Source organism: Triticum urartu, chromosome 6 (genome assembly GCF_003073215.2).
Source record: "Triticum urartu cultivar G1812 chromosome 6, Tu2.1, whole genome shotgun sequence".
In the NCBI taxonomy this organism is placed as follows: domain Eukaryota; kingdom Viridiplantae; phylum Streptophyta; class Magnoliopsida; order Poales; family Poaceae; genus Triticum; species Triticum urartu.
In genome coordinates, this window is record NC_053027.1 from 420,652,145 (window position 1) to 420,670,496 (window position 18,352).

The following is an 18,352-nucleotide window of genomic DNA, read 5'->3' on the forward strand; positions in this document are numbered from 1 at the left end:
CCCCCCCCCCCTGTGAGAATACCACGACAAGGAGCCCACCACATCTATGATGATACCGGGTTTTGTCACAATTATCGTCATAGAAGTGTCATATGTATGACAGAAAAAAATTCGTTCGGCCCAAAATGTCACGGATGTGTCTTTTTTTTGTAGTGTTAAGCCCCTATCTTTCTCTATGTTCAATAGATGCTATTTGTTCTTAAAATATGCTTTGAGTGGTAGCAATCATGGAAGATTATATGATAGTTGAGTATGTGTGATTTGCTAAATCAAAGCTCTTACATAGACCCTTCTTGAAAATAAGATGAATTGCAATTGTTTGATGAGTCAGAACCTAGTTTGTTAGTTTCCAAGAAAGTTTATGATCTATGCTTTAACATGTGAATAGCTTGCTACTTGATCATGAGAAGTTTTATGGGATGAGCTACTGTTTATGATATATAACGATGCTAGAAAAAGTGATTGAAATTATTGTTGATAAAACTTGTGCACTTGCTAGCATTCACACTTCATTAATTATTTCTTGTATCATTTACCTAATCAATGACGAGCAGGAATTAAGCCTGGGGATGTTGATACGTCTTCAATATAATTTATGAAGTATTCATGCCATGTTTATAACAATTCTACATGATTTTGGTATGATTTGCTTAGAACTAACTCGGACTGACACTATTTTTAGCAGAACTACCATGGTGTCGTTCTTTGTGCAAAAATTAAAGTTCCTGAACGAGCTAAAAATTTACGGAGAATGTTTGTGGAAAATATAAAAAATACAGGAACGAAAAGATATCGAGAGGAGTCCCGATGCCGCCACAAGGGTGGAGGGCGCCCTCCCAAGGTGTGCCCCCAACCTTGTCGTCGCTTCGTGGGCCCCCTTGACTTGTCCCCGATGCCAACACGACCTATAAATCCCAAAACCTATAGAAATAAACCTAGATCGGGAGTTCCACCGCCGCAACCACCGTACCCACAAAAAACCAATCGGGAGCCTGTTCTGGCACCCTGTCTGAGGGGGAAACCATCACCGGTGGCCATCTTCATCATCCCGGCGGTCTCCATGATAAGGAGGGAGTAGTTCACCCTCGGGGCTGAGGGTATGTACCAGTAGCTACGTGTTTGATCTCTCTCCCTCATGTTCTTGATTTGGCATGATCTTGATGCACCGCGAGCTTTGTTACTATAGTTAGATCATATGGTGTTTCTCCTCCTCTAACTTCTTGTGATGAATTGAGTTTTACCTTTGAGGTTTCACTTTTATGGGATTGAATACTATTATGGATTTGACAACACTTGATGCATGTCTTGCGTGGGATACCCGTGGTGACAATGGGGTGTTCTATTGATTCACTTGATGTATGTTTTGTCACTCAACTCGTGGATTCCCGAGGTGACATTGGGGTCATCTATGCATAGGGGTTGATGCATGTTTTCGTCCTTGTTTCTCTGGTAGAAATCTTGGGGCACTCTTTGAGGTTCTTTGTGTTGGATTGAATATTATGAATCTAAAGTTGTTTGATGCATATCATATAATTGACCCACGGATACTTGTGGTCACATTGGAGTATCTAGGTGACATTAGGCGTGATTGATGTGTGTCATATGGTGTTATTTTACTAAGAACTCTAGGGCTGTTTGTGAAACTTACAGGAATGGCTCAATGGATTGATCAGAAAGAATAACTTTGAGGTGGTTTCATACCCTACAAGAAATTTCTTCTTATCTTCTCCGCGGTAGGAACTTTGGAGTGACTTTTGTCACGCGTTGAGGGGTTGCCATATGATCTAACTATGTTATCATTGTTGAGAGAACCCTAGGCCTTGTTTTCAAGCATTGCAATACCATTTTTGCTCACTTTTGTTACTTTCTACCTTGCTGTTTTTATATTTTCAGATTACAAAAACCTATATCTACTATCCATACTACACTTGTATCACCATCTCTTCGCCGAACTAGCGCACCTATACAATTTACCATTGTATTGGGTGTGTTGGGGACACAAGAGACTCTTTGTTATTCGGTTGCAGGGTTGTTTGAGAGAGACCATCTTCATCGTCCGCCTCCCATTGATTGATAAACCTTAGGTCATCCACTTGAGGGACATTTGCTACTGTCCTACAAAACTCTGCACCTGGAGGCCCAACACGAGTCTAGAAGAAGAAGGTTGCATAGTAGACATCAGCTGCTCCCTCGAGCCCCCACCTATATATATGTAGAAAGGGGGCACCTAGCACAACCAGAACATTGTCTTAGCCGTGTGCGCCCCCCCCTCCATCGTTTACACCCCAGTCATATTTTCATAGTGCTTAGGCGATGTCCTGCAGAAATAGCTTCACCATCACCATCACCACGCCGTCTTGCTACCGGAACTCATCCACTACCTCACCGTCTTGCTGGATCAAGAAGGCAGAGGACGTCATCAAGCTGAACATGTGCTGAACGTGGAGGTACCGTACATTCGGTGCTCGACCTATTGGAACACGGAGAAGTTCGACTACATCAACCTTGTGTTAAACACTTCCGCTTACGGTCTATGAGGGTACGTAGACACAGTACCCCCTCTCGTTGCTAGGCATCTCCATGGATAGATCTTGCGTGAGGATAGATTTTTTTTGTTTTCCATGCAATGTTTCCCAACACCAGGCTCTCTTGACTGAATGGAAAGTTCACGGCCAAAGGAAGTCTACTCACTCCAGTTTCCCTCTTTGGAGACACATGGAAGAGATATAACAATAAACGAAACAAGGCCATCCCATTTAGGAAAATGTGGCTATACCAAGAAGTTTCCGTTCTGTGGCATTTGTATTAGCCAACTATTAAAGTTGGTTTAACCAAAACTATTTATCTATAACATTTCAGTAACTACATTAATTCTATACAATCGTTGATACAACGAGGAAAGATTCATGCGAGATCATTGTTTGAAGTAAAGTCTTTCCCTGATATTCCATGAATGTTTCCACTTATAATGGTTGATGGTTCATGTTGTCAAAGTAATTACCGGTTAAGAGTTACATTAAAATATTGATTCGAATAGTACTTAACCATAGTTTTTCCCTAGTGGCTATATATCTCTGCTAACTAAACCATATTAGGACAACAATTGTACCACAAGCAAAGTGAAACAAAATAAGATCAAAAGTAAATGCGGAAAAAGTGGAATTTGAACCCATGGCCTTGCAATTCCATCAACAAATGGAGGTGGTGACTTGCTTGCTCAAGTGGAGTATCAAAGAACTCCTCGCCTTCACATCCTAGATTATTTCCTTCTAGAAATAATTATAACAAATTTAGAAAAGAACATAAATCAAATTCTCTCCAGCGGCATCAAGACAATTCAAATAAATCTCAAATTATTCCCACTAAATTAGAAGAATATAAGAAAAATAATGCAAAAATGTATAACCTCGTTGGGATTTATGGATTAGGAGTTATTCCTGGTTAATGTTTAGTAAAGAGAATAAAGAAAAATAGAGAAGTGATATAAATTAGAAAATCCACCGAGGGCCATAGAGAAGGCGAATTTTAGAATTACGCCTCCACTTACGTACCAGTTCGGCAGCGACTGGGCCACTGACGGGTGTGGTCGGTGGAGTGCTCTACAAGGCCAGCCCTTCTGGCCAATGTGTGTCCTATCTGCTCGGGCATTCAGCCCTCAAATACGTCATGGTTATTGTAAGGGGCCTCTTCGGGGATCTTTTGCGGTCGATTTCTCCTCTCATATCCGATGGCTTGTACTTCCTGCAATAAGATTATTACTAAGGTATACATGTGGGTTTGGTTAGCATTTCCCCACACTAAATAATTTTTGACGATGCACGTATACACAACAATTTGCGAATACCATCGTATTCAATGTTCCATCAGTATGTGTGGAATAACTACCCTGAGATTCTGCCTTATACCGAGTAGGTGGTAAGTACTTCAACTTATACATCATAATCTACTACATTGTATCACATTCTCATATATTTGATGTTTGATGCGACCACTATGTTCTCCAGCATGTACGAAAAGGAGTTGCTGGCGCAAAATCCAAGAAACAATGAGAAATGGGTTAGGAAAGGATTTGAGCCATGTAAGCATTTGAATTGCACTGTAATTTTTTATATACATTGAGTAGAAGAAGGTGATCAACTTGTCTGTTTTCTAACCGTAGGGTAAGAAGCTGCAGGAGGAGGGGCTGGAAGTTAGTGATACCATTTATGCACTAGAGGTGGGTCCTGGTACTCGGGTAAGTCATTATGCATCTTGCATTGTTGAAGATGTGTGCTCTACAATACCCTTGCACACGACGAAGGCAAGAAGACACCAAACAGTGTTGTGATGAGCACGGATACGCTTAAAAAGGTGGGAACTAAAATGTATGCTATTATAGTAGATATTGTTCAGTTGCAGTATGTATCTCTAGTTTGGAGGTTCATCTGTGTGTGGTTCTGTTATGTTGTCGTTGGTATAACCAGTTTATCATGATCTCAAAACCCAAATCTGATGAATTTTATAAGGCCATCAATGTCAAGGAGTCGTATCGCACAGACGAGCCTTATATTTTGGAAAATCAAGCAACACATATATTCTTATTGGAAGAGACCATTGCAGGTAAGCAAGACTTGAGAGTATTACAATAGTTCGAGGAGAGTAATTCGTTTAACGAAGTTGCACAACCAGATGATTCTTACACTGCTTCTAATGTAGTGCATGCCATAGGTGTTTATGATATGTTAGAGGACAAATTGTCTGTCAGTGTGTGCAAGTAGATGAGCTGATCGAAAAGAAGCCAACGTTCAAGGACATTGATAGTGAAAATTCATACTGACGCAAATGGTGAAGATGTTGACGCTGGTGCTGCGGATCATGATTAGATTGCTTTTGTCGTATTTGCATGTTACCATTCCTAGTTGTACTTTAAGACTAAGTAAGGAATATTTGGTATGGACTCAACTTCTTTCATTGTTCATTATTAATTCATCATACTACCCAACCTTATTATTTGGTACATCACACATCCTATGCAAATTGCAACTTTTTCTTTGTTTAACACTCTTTTTGGCAGATACAAATGATTTTAAATGCTGCGTATATGTAACATAACCCCTTGGTAAAGCCCTCCCTGTGGCAGGCTTTAGCACATGGATCCACCCTGCATGATATTGTCATATAGGTCCTGCTTGCTACCTCGCAGATCTTGGCTTCTGAGCCTACAAAACAACCATAGAAAATGGTGTACAAAAGGCTCAGATCCTATGAAGTTCCATCCGAAAACAAGATAAAATTACTTTGCGTCGAGTAGGAATTCCACATATTAGTGGGAAATTCTTTTAGAACACATTTAGGAAGTGCCTTGTTCTTCATGCGAAGTTTCCAGACAATACTTACAAGGAACTAAAAGAAGAGGCATGAGTAGTAGAAGGCATAATAGGCTTGGCACCTTGATGTCCCCCATTTCTTCAGGAATGAAAAATCACAAAAGCAAGTATACGAGAATGGAATACATGCACATCAAATAGGCTATGCCATATCTTATAACATGGAAACATGAGACCAAAAAATAGTCAAATATAAGATTGTGTGATGCTATCTAGAAGATATGCATGTTGGAATTTTTTATAGTCTATCTGAAAGATGTGGCTATATTTGCGAGAAAGCTGCTCCCAAGATATAAACCAACATATTTATGGAGTATAATAATATAGAAATTTAACATCTCCATGCACACTACAATTGTGATGTCCTATGTAGAAGATGTGGCTTTATATGCATTAAATCCATTTTAATAGAGGATGTTGATGTCGCTTAAAGCTACGTCGATATTTCCCCAAAGAGGAAGGGATAATGCAGCATAGCGGCGATAAGTATTTCCCTCAGATTTGAAACCAAGGTTATCGAACCAGTAGGAGAACCAAGCAACACAACGTAAACAGCCCTTGGACACCAATAACAACCACTCGCAACCCGGCGTGTTAAAGGGGTTGTCAGTCCCTTTCGGGTAATGGTGCCAAAAACGGCGTGTGACGGGAGATAAAGTTGTAAATATGGATAGATCGAATGCCAAATAAAATAAATTACACCAAGGTATTTTTGTATTTTTGGTTTAATAGATCTAAAAATAAAAGCAAATAAAAAGGTAAATCACAAAGGCAAATATATGAGAAAAAACCCGGGGGCCGTAGGTTTCACTAGTAGCTTCCCTCGAGAAAAATAGAAAATGGTGGGTAAACAAATTACTGTTGGGAAATTGATAGAACCTCAAATAATTATGACGACCTGGCAATGATCATTACATATAGGCATCACGTCCAATATTAGTAGACCGACTCCTGCCTGCATCTACTACTATTACTCCACACATCGACCACTATCCAGCATATGCATCTAGTGTATTAAGTTCATGGAAAAACGGAGTATTGCAATAAGAATGATGACATGATGTAGACGAGATCCGTTTATCTATGGTGGTAGATATAGATCCCATCTTTTATCCTTAGTAGCAACGATACATATGTGTCGGCTCCCTTTCTATCACTGGGATCAAGCACCCTAAGATCGAACTGCTACCTCTTGAGCATTGCGTTGGTTTTCCCCGAAGAGGAAGGGATGATGCAGCAAAGTAGCGTAAGTATTTCCCTCAGTTTTTGAGAACCAAGGTATCGATCCTGTAGGAGGCTACGCACAAGTCCCTTGTACCTGCACAAAACAAATAAATCCTCACAACCAATGCGATAAGGGGTTGTCAATCCCTACACGGCCACTTACGAGAGTGAGATCTGATAGATATGATAAGATAAGATGATATTTTTTGGTATTTTTATGATAAAGATACAAAGTAAAATAAAAGCATAGTAAAAATCAAAGGAAATAACTATGTATTGAAAGATTAATATGATGAAGATAGACCCGGGGGGCCATAGGTTTCGCTAGTGGCTTCTCTCAAGAGCATAGGTATTCTACGGTTGGTAAACGAATTACTGTTGAGCAATTGACAGAATTGAGCATAGTTATGAGAATATCCAGGTATGATCATGTATATAGGCATCACGTCCGAGACAAGTAGACCGACTCCTGCCTGCATCTACTACTATTACTCCACTCATCGACCTCTATCGAGCATGCATCTAGAGTATTAAGTTCATGAAAACAGAGTAACGCCTTAAGCAAGATGACATGATGTAGAGGGATAAACTCATGCAATATGATGAAAACCCCATCTTGTTATCCTTGATGGCAACAATACAATACGTGCCTTGCTGCCCCTACTGTCATTGGGAAATTAAGGACACCGCAATATTGAACCCAAAGCTAAGCACTTCTCCATTGCAAGAAAGATCAATCTAGTAGGCCAAACCAAACTGATAATCCGAAGAGACTTGCAAAGATAACCAATCATACATAAAAGAATTCAGAGAAGATTCAAATATTGTTCATAGATAGACTTGATCATAAACCACAATTCATCAGTCTCAACAAACACACCGCAAAAAGAATATTGCATCGAATAGATCTCCACAAGAGAGGGGGAGAACATTGTATTGAGATCCAAAAAGAGAGAAGAGGCCATCTAGCTAATAACTATGGACCCGAAGGTCTGAGGTAAACTACTCACACTTCATCGAAGGGGCTATGGTGATGATGTAGAAGCCCTCCGTGATCGATGCCCCCTCCGACGAAGCTCCGTAACAGGCCCCAAGATGGGATCTCGTGGATACAGAAAGTTGCAGCAGTGGAATTAGGGTTTTGGCTCTGTATCTGATCGTTTGGGGCTATGTAGGTATATATAGGAGGAAGGAGTACGTCGGTGGAGCAACAGGGGGCCCACGAGGGTGGAGGGCGCGCCTGGGGGGTAGGCGCGCCCCCTACCTCATGCACTCCTCTGTTTCTTGACGTAGGGTCCAAGTCTGATAGGTCTTGTTCGTTGAGAAAATCACGTTCCCGAAGGTTTCATTCCGTTTGGACTCCGTTTGATCTTCCTTTTCTTCGAAACCCTAAAATAGGCAAAAAACAACAATTCTAGGATGGGCCTCCGGTTAATAGGTTAGTCTCAAAAATAATATAAAAGTGGATAATAAAGCCCAATAATGTCCAAAACAGTAGATAACATAGCATGGAGCAATCAAAAATTATAGATACGTTGGAGATGTATCACCAACCCACTACCGGGCACCTCTTCCCATTGCAAGATAAATAGATCAAGTTGGCCAGACAAAATCCAAATACCATAGAAGAGTTACGAGGCTATAAGAGATCATGCATAAAAGAGATCAAAGAAACTCAAATACTTTCATGGATATAAAAAGATAGATCTGATCATAAACTCAAAGTTCATCGATCCCAACAAACACACCGCAAAAGAGTTACATCATATGGATCTCCAAGAGACCATTGTATCGAGAATCAAGAGAGAGAGATGAAGCCATCTAGCTACTAACTATGGACCCGAAGGTCTACAAAGAACTACTCACGCATCATCGAAGAGGCACCAATGGAAGTGGTGAACCCCTCCATGATGGTGTCTAGATTGGATCTGGTGGTTCTAGACTCTACGGTGGCTGGATGAATATTTCATCAACTCCCCTAGGGTTTCTGGAATATTGGGATATTTATAGAGCAAATAGGCGGTCCGGGGGGCACCCGAGGTGGGCACAACCCACCAGGGCGCGCCTAGGCCTCCTGGCGTGCCCTGGTGGGTTGTCCCCTCCTCGGGACTCCCCCAAGGTGCTTCCAGGGCCCAATATCTTCCATCTAGTCCATAAAGAATCTTACTGAAGTTTCGTGGCATTTGGACTCCGTTTGATATTGATTTTCTCCGATGTAAATACATGGAGAAAATAGCAACTGGCAGTTGGCACTATGTCAATAGGTTAGTACTAAAAATGATATAAAATGACAATAAAATGATTATAAAACATCCAAGATTTATAATAAAACAACATGGAACAATCAAAATTATAGATACGTTGGAGACATATCAGCATCCCCAAGCTTAACTCCTACTTGTCCTCGAGTAGGTAAGTGATAAAAACAGAATTTTTGATGTGGAGTGATGTTCATCATGTCATATCATATTCTTTTCTTTATAGCACGGCCATTTTGGACTTTGGTGTGATTCAAAGCAATAGTCTAGTTTTGACATAATAATTTAGATACTCAAGCATATCAACAAGCAACCATGTCTTTCAAAATATCAACACTAGAATGAGTTATCCCTAGCTTGTCATGCTCAAACATTGATCCATTCATGAAACACACTCGAATATTAACTACACCCAATACTTAAGCATGATCATATTGCTTCCTAGTTGGTGCTTTTGTAAGAGAAGATGGAGACTCAAAATAAAAATTGCATAAAGTAAAAGATAGGCCCTTCACAGAGGGAAGTAGGGATTTGTAGAGGTGCTAGAGCTCAAAGCGAAAAATTTGAGATAAAAACATTTTAAGAGGTGTATCCATCCCACCAATGAAAACGACTTAGAGTGCCCAATACTTTCCATGCATAGCTATATCATAGGCGGTTCCCAAATAGAAAATAAAGTTTATTCCTTTTTCCACCATAACTTTCACTTTCCATGGCTAACCATATCCACGGGTGCCCTCCATACCAACACTTTCCAAGGAATTTATTTATTTTTGCATTTTGGGACTGGGCATCCCTAATACCTTCTCCTTACTTTCGTGCAATGACAAGTGAATAAGCACTCATCTTGAGAATAACACATCTAGCATGGAAAATATTAGCCACCCCTCACCGCTCCGCGAACGAAAAAAACACACAAAATAGAAGTTTATATTGAAAATTAGAGATGGAACATGCAAATTTGCTTAGAAAGGAAAAACAATACCGCATATTGGTAGATATAGTGGACTCATGTGGGAAAACTGGCTTGAAGGATTTTGGATGCACAAGTAGTGATCATATTTAGTGCAAAATGAAGGCTAGCAAAAGATTGGGAAGCGACCAACCAAGAAACGAATAATCTCATAAGCAAGAATTAAGCATAATTAACAACAAATAATGTACTACAAGTAGGATATAATTTCATTGCATGATTATTGACTCACATATTCCTACTAAAGCATAATTACTCATCAAGATGACTCACATATCACATCATCATATCCCAAAACTATTACTAATAATCAAGTTTTTTTTGTCCAATGATCTTCATGGCATTTGTTTCTTTATCCTTCTTGGATATCTATCACTTTGGGACTAATTTCCATGTGTTGCTTTTCATAAGCTCAAACAAATATAAGTGAAGATCATGAGCATAACAAATTTTCTTTCTCTCATAATAATTTAACTGAAGCAAGAGAGAATTTCTTCAAAATTTTACTAACTTCAAAATTAATCAAAGTGAAGCCAGAGAGCATTTCTTCAAAAATAACAAAGCACACCATGCTCAAAAAGATATAAGTGAAGCACTAGAGCAAGTCCTAGCTCATAAAAGATTTAAGTGAAGCATAGAGAGCAATTCTAACAAGTCATGACATAATTTTGGCTCTCTCAAGTAGGTGTGTCCAACAAGGATTGATAACTTAAAACACAAAATAAAACAAGAAAAGACTCATATCATACAAGACGCTCCAAGCAAAACACATATCATGTGACGAATAAAAATATAGTCTCGAGTAAAATACTGATAGTTGTTGGAAGAAAGCGGGGATGCCACTCGGGGGCATCCCCAAGCTTAGTCGGTTGCTCATTATTGGATAATAGCTTGGGATGCTAGGGCATCCCCAAGATTAGGCTCTTACATCCTTCCTAAAACTTGAAAACTTCAATCACACAAAACACAACAAAGCTTTCGTGAGATCTGTTAGTATAAGAATAATAAATCACTACTATAAGTGTTGTATCAAACCAATTCATATTTTATTTTTGTATTATATCTACTGTATTCCAACTTTTCTATGGCAAAAACACATAAAAGAAAACCATAGAGCCATCAAAATAAGCACACAACACAAAGAAAACAGAATCTGTCAAAACAGAACAGCGTGTAGAAATCTGACTATTTCGAATACTTATGTAACTCCAAAAATTCTGAAAAATTAGGACAACCTGAGAAATTTGTATATTGATCTACTACTAGTGGAATGGGTATTTTATCGCTCTGTGGTAAAAAACGGAAATTAATTTCGTGAGCGTAAAAGTTTCTGATTTTTCAGCAAGATCAAACAACTATTGCCCAAGAAGATCCTAAAGGCTTGACTTGGCACAAACACTAATTAAAACACAAAAACACAATCATAACATTAGCATAATTGTGCTAACACTCAAAAACAGGAAGAAAAAATAAATTTATTCATTGGGTTGCGTCCCAACAAGCGCTATAGTTTTACGCCCTTAGCTAGGCATAAAGCAAGAATCTAAGTTTTGGCATCTTTGGTTCGAGATCCATAAGATGCCCTATTGATTGATTCATAGGGTGGCTTAATTCTTGTTCTAGGAAAGTGTTCCATACCCTTCCTAAAAGTAAATTGGAACTTAATATTGCCTTCTTTCATATCAATCACGACAGCGATAGTGCGTAAAAATGGCCTACCAAGAACAATAAAATCTATGGGCATATAATTTCTATTTGCAAGAATAAGAACATCATTAATTCTTCCGATAGGCTTTTTAATAGTAGAATCTGCCAAGTGAAAATTCAAGGAACATTCTTCAAGATTGGTAAGACCAAGCACATCACATAAAGATTTCGGAATTGTAGAAACACTAGCACCCAAGTTACACAAAGCAAAACACTCATAATTTTTAATCTTGACTTTGATAGTAGGTTCCCATTCATAAAGCAGTTTTCTAGGAATTGAAACTTCCAATTCCAATTTTTCTTCAAGAGCTTTCATCATAGCATCAACAATATGTTTAGTAAAAGCTTTGTTTTGTTCATGAGCATGGGGTGAATTCATAATGGATTGCAACAAATAAATACAATCAATCAAAGAGCAAATATCATAATTAAAGTCTTTGTAATCCAAAAGAGTGGGTGCATCACTAGCTCAAGTTTTGACCTCTTGAAACCCACTTTCATCAATTTTTCAACAAGATTTTCACCCTCCGAAATATTGGGACGCCTTCTACCTAAAGTTGACTCTTCTCCAGTCCCTTTTTCATCATTCTTAATTTTAATAAACAAAGAATCAATAGAAGAAACACCAATCATTTTCAGATCTTCATCATTTTTGCAAGAATAATCACTAGTAAAAGCTTTTTCTAAAAATTCTCTTTTAGCTCTAAGCATAGCAGTTCTTTTCTTACTTTCGTCCATAGAAACATAAAGAGATTTAATTGATTTATCTACTTTAGGCACAAAAAAAATTCATCTTGAGATTTTCCACATCATGAGCAATTCTATCAACACTTCTAGACAAATCATCAATCTTATTCAACTTTTCTTCTATGGAAGTATTTAAATTTTTTTCTTTAATATTACTCTCAAGATCAGAGGTGTTCTTGTTATTATTATAAGACTAGCAAAAGAGCCCGTGCGTTGCACCGGGAGAAAAAAATCATAATCCCCAATCACCTTGACAACATTTTGCTGCATCACGGATAACATTTGGGCAAAGATTTTGTTCAATTTTATTAACATTTTTACACAAACTTTTTTTTAGAAATCATGAAGATTTTTTTTATTTTTCAATATTTTTTTTAAAAAATTGCGAACATTTTATTTAGAAATTGTCATTTTTTTTAATTTTAAGTACCAAATTATTTAAAGTAGAAAAAACAAAAGCAGAAAAGGAAAAATAAAAATATAAAAGAAACTTAAAATCAGGTGGCACCCACATGAGTCGGCCCAAACGGGCGTGCTATCTTCTCCCAGCGCAACCCTACTACATGGGCCGGCCCGTGTGGGGTTCTCCTGTGTGAAACATTTTTTTCACTTATAGGTGGCATCGGTAGGTTATATTTTGCAACTTTGAGATAATATATATGACATACCACCAGAAGCACTAATGACTTTATTATTATAGCAAAAGGGCTCGTGCGTTGCACCGGGTATAAAATAAATAAATACTCCTTCCGTGCCTAAATATAAGCCTTTTTAGATATTCCAATATAGACTATATAACTTATATTTAGACACGTAGGGAGTATATCCCTAGACAGTTGAAAAAATACCACTCAAACAACTTTGAGATAATCAAACAACTATAGCAGAACAACATTGTTGAAGCAATTTTGGTTAAAAAAGATTTTCAAAACAATAAATAACTTTCTCAAGAAATATAATAAGTAAAAAATGGATATGCTATTACTTGATGTTCCAAGTTGCATGGCCTCTGTATCATTGGTGATTTGGAACATGGCAAACTAAAATAATTTCTGTGGTTGAAGTACAATAGTGATCAAAACTATTGGGATGGGATTTATGATCAAAATTGATAATTAATTTCAGTTTAAATGGTCCAAAAGACAATGCAATTAGATATCATCGTTGTATGCCAAACTTATCCGTGCATTGCAGTAGGAAAAAAATTAATTTGTCCTCACTAACCTGAAACTTTCAGCATAACATCTGGTCTCACCTCAATTTTGGTTGTATACCTTTAGAAATATGATGGGTTTCAGCCGAACGGTAGTGTACTTTTTCCATTATACGACAATTGTCTCAAAATAAAAGGAAAACACACCACTAACTCCTCAATGTGCATCATGACTCTGTAAAACTTCTAGTGCATTACTTCCTCCTTTTCCTTTCGATGTAGCACATATTGTCATGTGTTGCACCAGGAGAAAAATAATTGGCATTGTCACTCCGCTTACAAATCCACTTTCTTGTATTCAACTTTGACAAAACGTCACAGCTAGCAACAGTGTGAAGTTAATGTTTTTGTCGCCATTCCAACACCAGTTTGAATAGAAGGAAAATAAAAATAGCTACATTCAAGAACAGAACGAAACTTTGTCAAACTTGCAAACCTTGTGTTACTTTTCGTGCTTTTAGCAAGTTAATGTTACTTGTCTGAGGTGTAGATGATATCTGAAGAGCTGCCAGAGAAAGATGAAAAAATGTTATCTATACTGAGTTACCTATATATAATACAAAATATATGCAAGGGTTGACTTTTCTATACATCAACTTACAGTTGATATATTTTGTTTATTCAACAAAAGTTGTAAATTCACACATTACAAGCTGCATCTTGTTCTCCTCCAAAAGAAAAAGAAAATAAACAAGAAAATACAAAATGTTAAATCCCAAGATCTCAATCATGAAAAATGGTAAGCAATGGGATTCACAGGAGGGGCCTTGGGTTCATCCTGCTGCAATTCATGAACCAATGATTGTTAGAGAATCAAGTGTTATTATATCTCGACACAATGTATTCTGTAGTTGCCAAGCTTACTACAATTCAGAAAATTCTAGTCCAAACATATTAACCAGCCAAAGGATATTGCGGAAATCCTACCCCCGCAGTAGTTTGAGTGTTCAGGTTCACATATTTATGGACTACTTGAGAGTAAAAAATAAACTTTGAAGCTGATACAGTATGATGACAACCTAAATAACAACATCTGGATGTGGAATTGCACTTAAAACTTGCTGTGCTTATCAATAGTTTTGGAAGAAAAATAATTTGTTGGGGTACAGGAGAGCCTAGAGGATGGTTCTCCAGCTCTTTGCTTTCAGAAGTTTTGGAGGCTGTTGGATATGTCCAGAACTAAATGTGCCACTTTAGTTATGCATAAACACTCCATTTGAGCTTCAACAACACAACAACCACATTAAAGAAGACATCATTTACATCTAGAACCGATAGTGTCAGTTTCAGTCTTTCACGAACACGACACATAATCAGGAGTCCGATGATTTGAGGCATTCCCCTCACCAGGCAAAATGTGTGTGTGTGTGTTTGTTTGTGTGTGTGTGTGCCTAGAGGAACGACACTGGCAGCAGGCTAATATCATCTATAATGCGGGTTGCCTGTGTAGATGCTCAGAGATAAAGAAAATAAATACCTAAAATCAAAAATCTTATAAGCGCCCCCTCTATCAAAGCCTGATGCTAAGCATGACTGCTAATTACTTATTGAAAACACATTTGGTACTTTACCTCGTGCGGAGGAAAATACCCAAGCGCGTGATGCACCTTCTGTCACCAATACCACATATCGACTGTGAAACAAATCATATCACCTTATGCTAGCATCCAGCGTTGAAGATGGTCTAAGAGGAAGAGCATGCTCACCACGGTGACCTCGACGACGACATCCTGCCCGAAGAGCTGCACAAGGCGCTCGCTGCTAACGTCGTAGGGAAGGTTGCGCACGTACACCTTGGCCTCGTCCCACGGATCCCTGTACTCCCATATATATACCATGATAAAAGTGTATAAAATCTGGCAATCAAGAAAAATATAAGTGTTTACACTAAAGATTATCAACAAAAAAGATAACTCTCATATGTATTTAATTCAGTGCTGAAGGTGCTTCCCTTTCTTGTTTTTGTTAGGGGGGTCACTATAGAAAACCACGCAGCTAATGGTTGGACTTTTCATGGTAAATATTGGGTAAATACCTTAGATATATTATATGTCTTTATTTAATCATCATTAATTTATTTATAAAAATAATAGATTGAACTTGGGATTTCTAAACATTTTGGCCTAAAATGTATATTTACTAACTTAGCATTGAACTTAAGAAATATTGGGTATAGGACATGATCGTTCTGATGCAGAGGCCGGGGAGACCCCCCTTTTCGAAAAAGAAAAAAAAGAAAAAAGGACATGCTGTACTCAGGCATGTATATATGACAACTTTGTCATGCATCATTCATACGAAGCTCATTTGTTTTCTTTCTTTATTTGTATTATTACAATTTCTGAAAATAATGATGTTGTCAGTTCTGATGAATTAGTTGTTCCATGCACACACACATATTTATCAACCAAAACCATGAGCCATCGTGTGAAAAAACTAATTAAATAGACCTATGCACTACCCGCAAACTAAATGATGGCAATGTCATACCTTGTTGCCTGCTTGACTTCATACTGTAACATGGGTGCCAAATAGTAGCTCTAATCGTGGTAGTCCTTGTCAGTTTTTGTCGATCTACAACCAATACAAATCTTGTTTTATAAAGAGAATCTCACCATACAAAACCTGAAGAGTTTTATTGAAACTCAGCCAAATGCCCTTCCCCAGAATAGTACTATTTTCTATTAAGAGAAGCATAAATGACAATATACAATGATTTGCATTTGCTAACTACTCTCATGAGCTATTTGTAGCGCTGTCTCATGTCCTAAATAATGCAATCCAATATGTACAGAACGAAAAATCGTAAAGATAAAAACTACCAATACAATGTTTCAAAAGTGAGTTACTATAAGATGAGATCATCGTTGGACGTTCAATTAAAGCAATTCATAGGATCCCCACTTCTAAAGATTTCAGCAAACATTCTCACTGTCTTTGATTGATTATAATAGATTTATGCCTATTGCTCAAAACTATTAGAAAGCATGCGAACACAACAAAAAAACATCTACTTATCTCCATCCATCATGCCATGTAAGTTGGTTCCCTTGCAGTTCAGGTAAGACGAAGACAACCAAATTAAGCAATTGAACAGAGAAAGCCATCCTGCGGGAGCAGAGGAGCAGGATTGATCAAGAAGTTGGTAATCAGTTAAAAAACAAAGAGGAACAGGGGAGAGGCTAGGTGGAAGTGAGCTCACGGGAAGGAAGGTGATGACCGGAGGGAGTGCCGCGGCCGCGGCCGGAGCCTCCACGTTCGTGTCGCCGTAAGCCTCGGCTGGATCCGAGCGCGTTGATTCTGACATTGCCCCACCTCCGGCGCATCGTCCTCCTCCTGGTCGTTGCCCGCGGCTGCGAGGAGCGTGTTGAGCAGCCGGTCACGGTCGGCGGCGCGCGCATGAGCCGGCCGACGCAGGCTCGGAGTGCGGCGGCATGGGCCTCGGTGTCCAGGAACCGCGCGCGGAGGAGTCAAACGACGCGGGGAAGAGGGCGTGGCAGAGAGGAGGCAGCCCAGGGTGCAGGCAGGACGATGCGACAAAGGATGGCGTGGCGGAGGATGTCGGCCGGCGGCGGGGAGGAGGCGGATTCATCGGTGGGAGGCGCGGTCGCTCGAATCGGGGATCTGGTTTTTTATCTGTCGTACGCCTGCACGGGTGGGGCTCAAATACGAAACATTTTTTCCACTTATTGTTATTATTTATTGGACTGCAGGTTAACTACTTAATACCATAGGGTTTGTTATGCAAAAACGTCATGACGGTGAACCCGGAGACTCAATCTGTGCTTTATTATTAGGGTGAGATTGATTTCCGTAGGAATTACCATAATTATTGGAGGAATTGCCAGGAAAAGGCCTAGGATTAAAATTACGTCTATAAGCATTGTTGTTCAAATTATTGCAAGAAATAAAATTCACATCAATAGCATCACTATTTTGCTCATTCAAAGTAGACAAAGGCATGTCATTAAGATCAATAGGAGCACTTCTACTAGCAACCAATTTCACAAGAGCATCAACTTTTTCACTCAAAGAAGAAATTTCTTCAACTGAATTAACTTTTTTACTAGTAGGAGCCCTTTCGGTGTGCCATTGCAAATTAATTTGCCATAACATTATCAAGAAATTTGGTGGCTTCACCCAAAGTAATTTCCATAAACGTACCACCCGCTGCAGAATCTAAAAGATTATGAGAAATGAAATTCAGCCCACATAAAATTTTTGTATGAACATCCAAAGATTTAACCCATGAGTTGGGCAATTCCTTAGCATCATTTTCATCCTTTCCCAAGATTGTGAAACATGCTCATGTTCACCTTTCTTGAAATTCAAGACCTGGGTTCTAAGGGAAATAATTTTTGCGGGAGGAAAATACTTAGTGATAAAAGCATCTTTGCACTTATTCAAAGAATTGATACTATTGCGAGGCAAATAAAAGAACCAAAATTTTCCAGAATCACGCAAAAGAAAATGGAAATAATTTCATCTTGACCACATCATTGTCCACATCTTTTTTCTTTTGCATATCGCATAATTCCACGAAGGTATTAAGATGGGATGTGGCATCCTCATTAGGAGTACCGGAAAATTGGTCTTTCATAACAAGATTTAGCAAAGTAGTATTATTATCACAAGTCTCCGCACTAGCGGCGGGAGGAGCAAGCGGAGTGCCGATAAAATCATTGTTGTTGGTATTTGAGAAATCACATAACTTGGTGTTCTCTTGAGTCATGATGACTGAGGGAGTCCTGGATTAGGGAGTCCTCGGACAGCCGGACTATATACTTTGGCCGGACTATTGGACTATGAAGATACAAGATTGAAGACTTCGTCCCGTGTACGGGTGGGACTCTCCTTCGCATGG

The 18,352-nt window shown here is 38.8% G+C and overlaps 1 protein-coding gene across 2 annotated transcripts; it reads right to left on the reverse strand.

Annotated features, from left to right (window-relative positions):
• Positions 1-14,064: 14,064 nt before the first annotated feature.
• LOC125512208 (31 kDa ribonucleoprotein, chloroplastic-like) lies at positions 14,065-16,812 on the reverse strand. 2 transcript variants are annotated; one of them, XM_048677293.1, is made up of 4 exons: positions 15,979-16,812; positions 15,195-15,303; positions 15,060-15,121; positions 14,065-14,266 (listed from the first exon to the last, which is right to left on the reverse strand). In XM_048677293.1, the coding sequence occupies exons 1-4, from the start codon at positions 16,008-16,010 to the stop codon at positions 14,242-14,244; spliced, it is 228 nt and encodes a 75-aa protein (XP_048533250.1). In that variant the 5' UTR covers positions 16,011-16,812; the 3' UTR covers positions 14,065-14,241. The 2 variants fall into 2 exon arrangements, with proteins under 2 accessions (XP_048533250.1, XP_048533248.1); XM_048677291.1 differs by having other exon boundaries at positions 14,065-14,269.
• Positions 16,813-18,352: the final 1,540 nt, after the last annotated feature.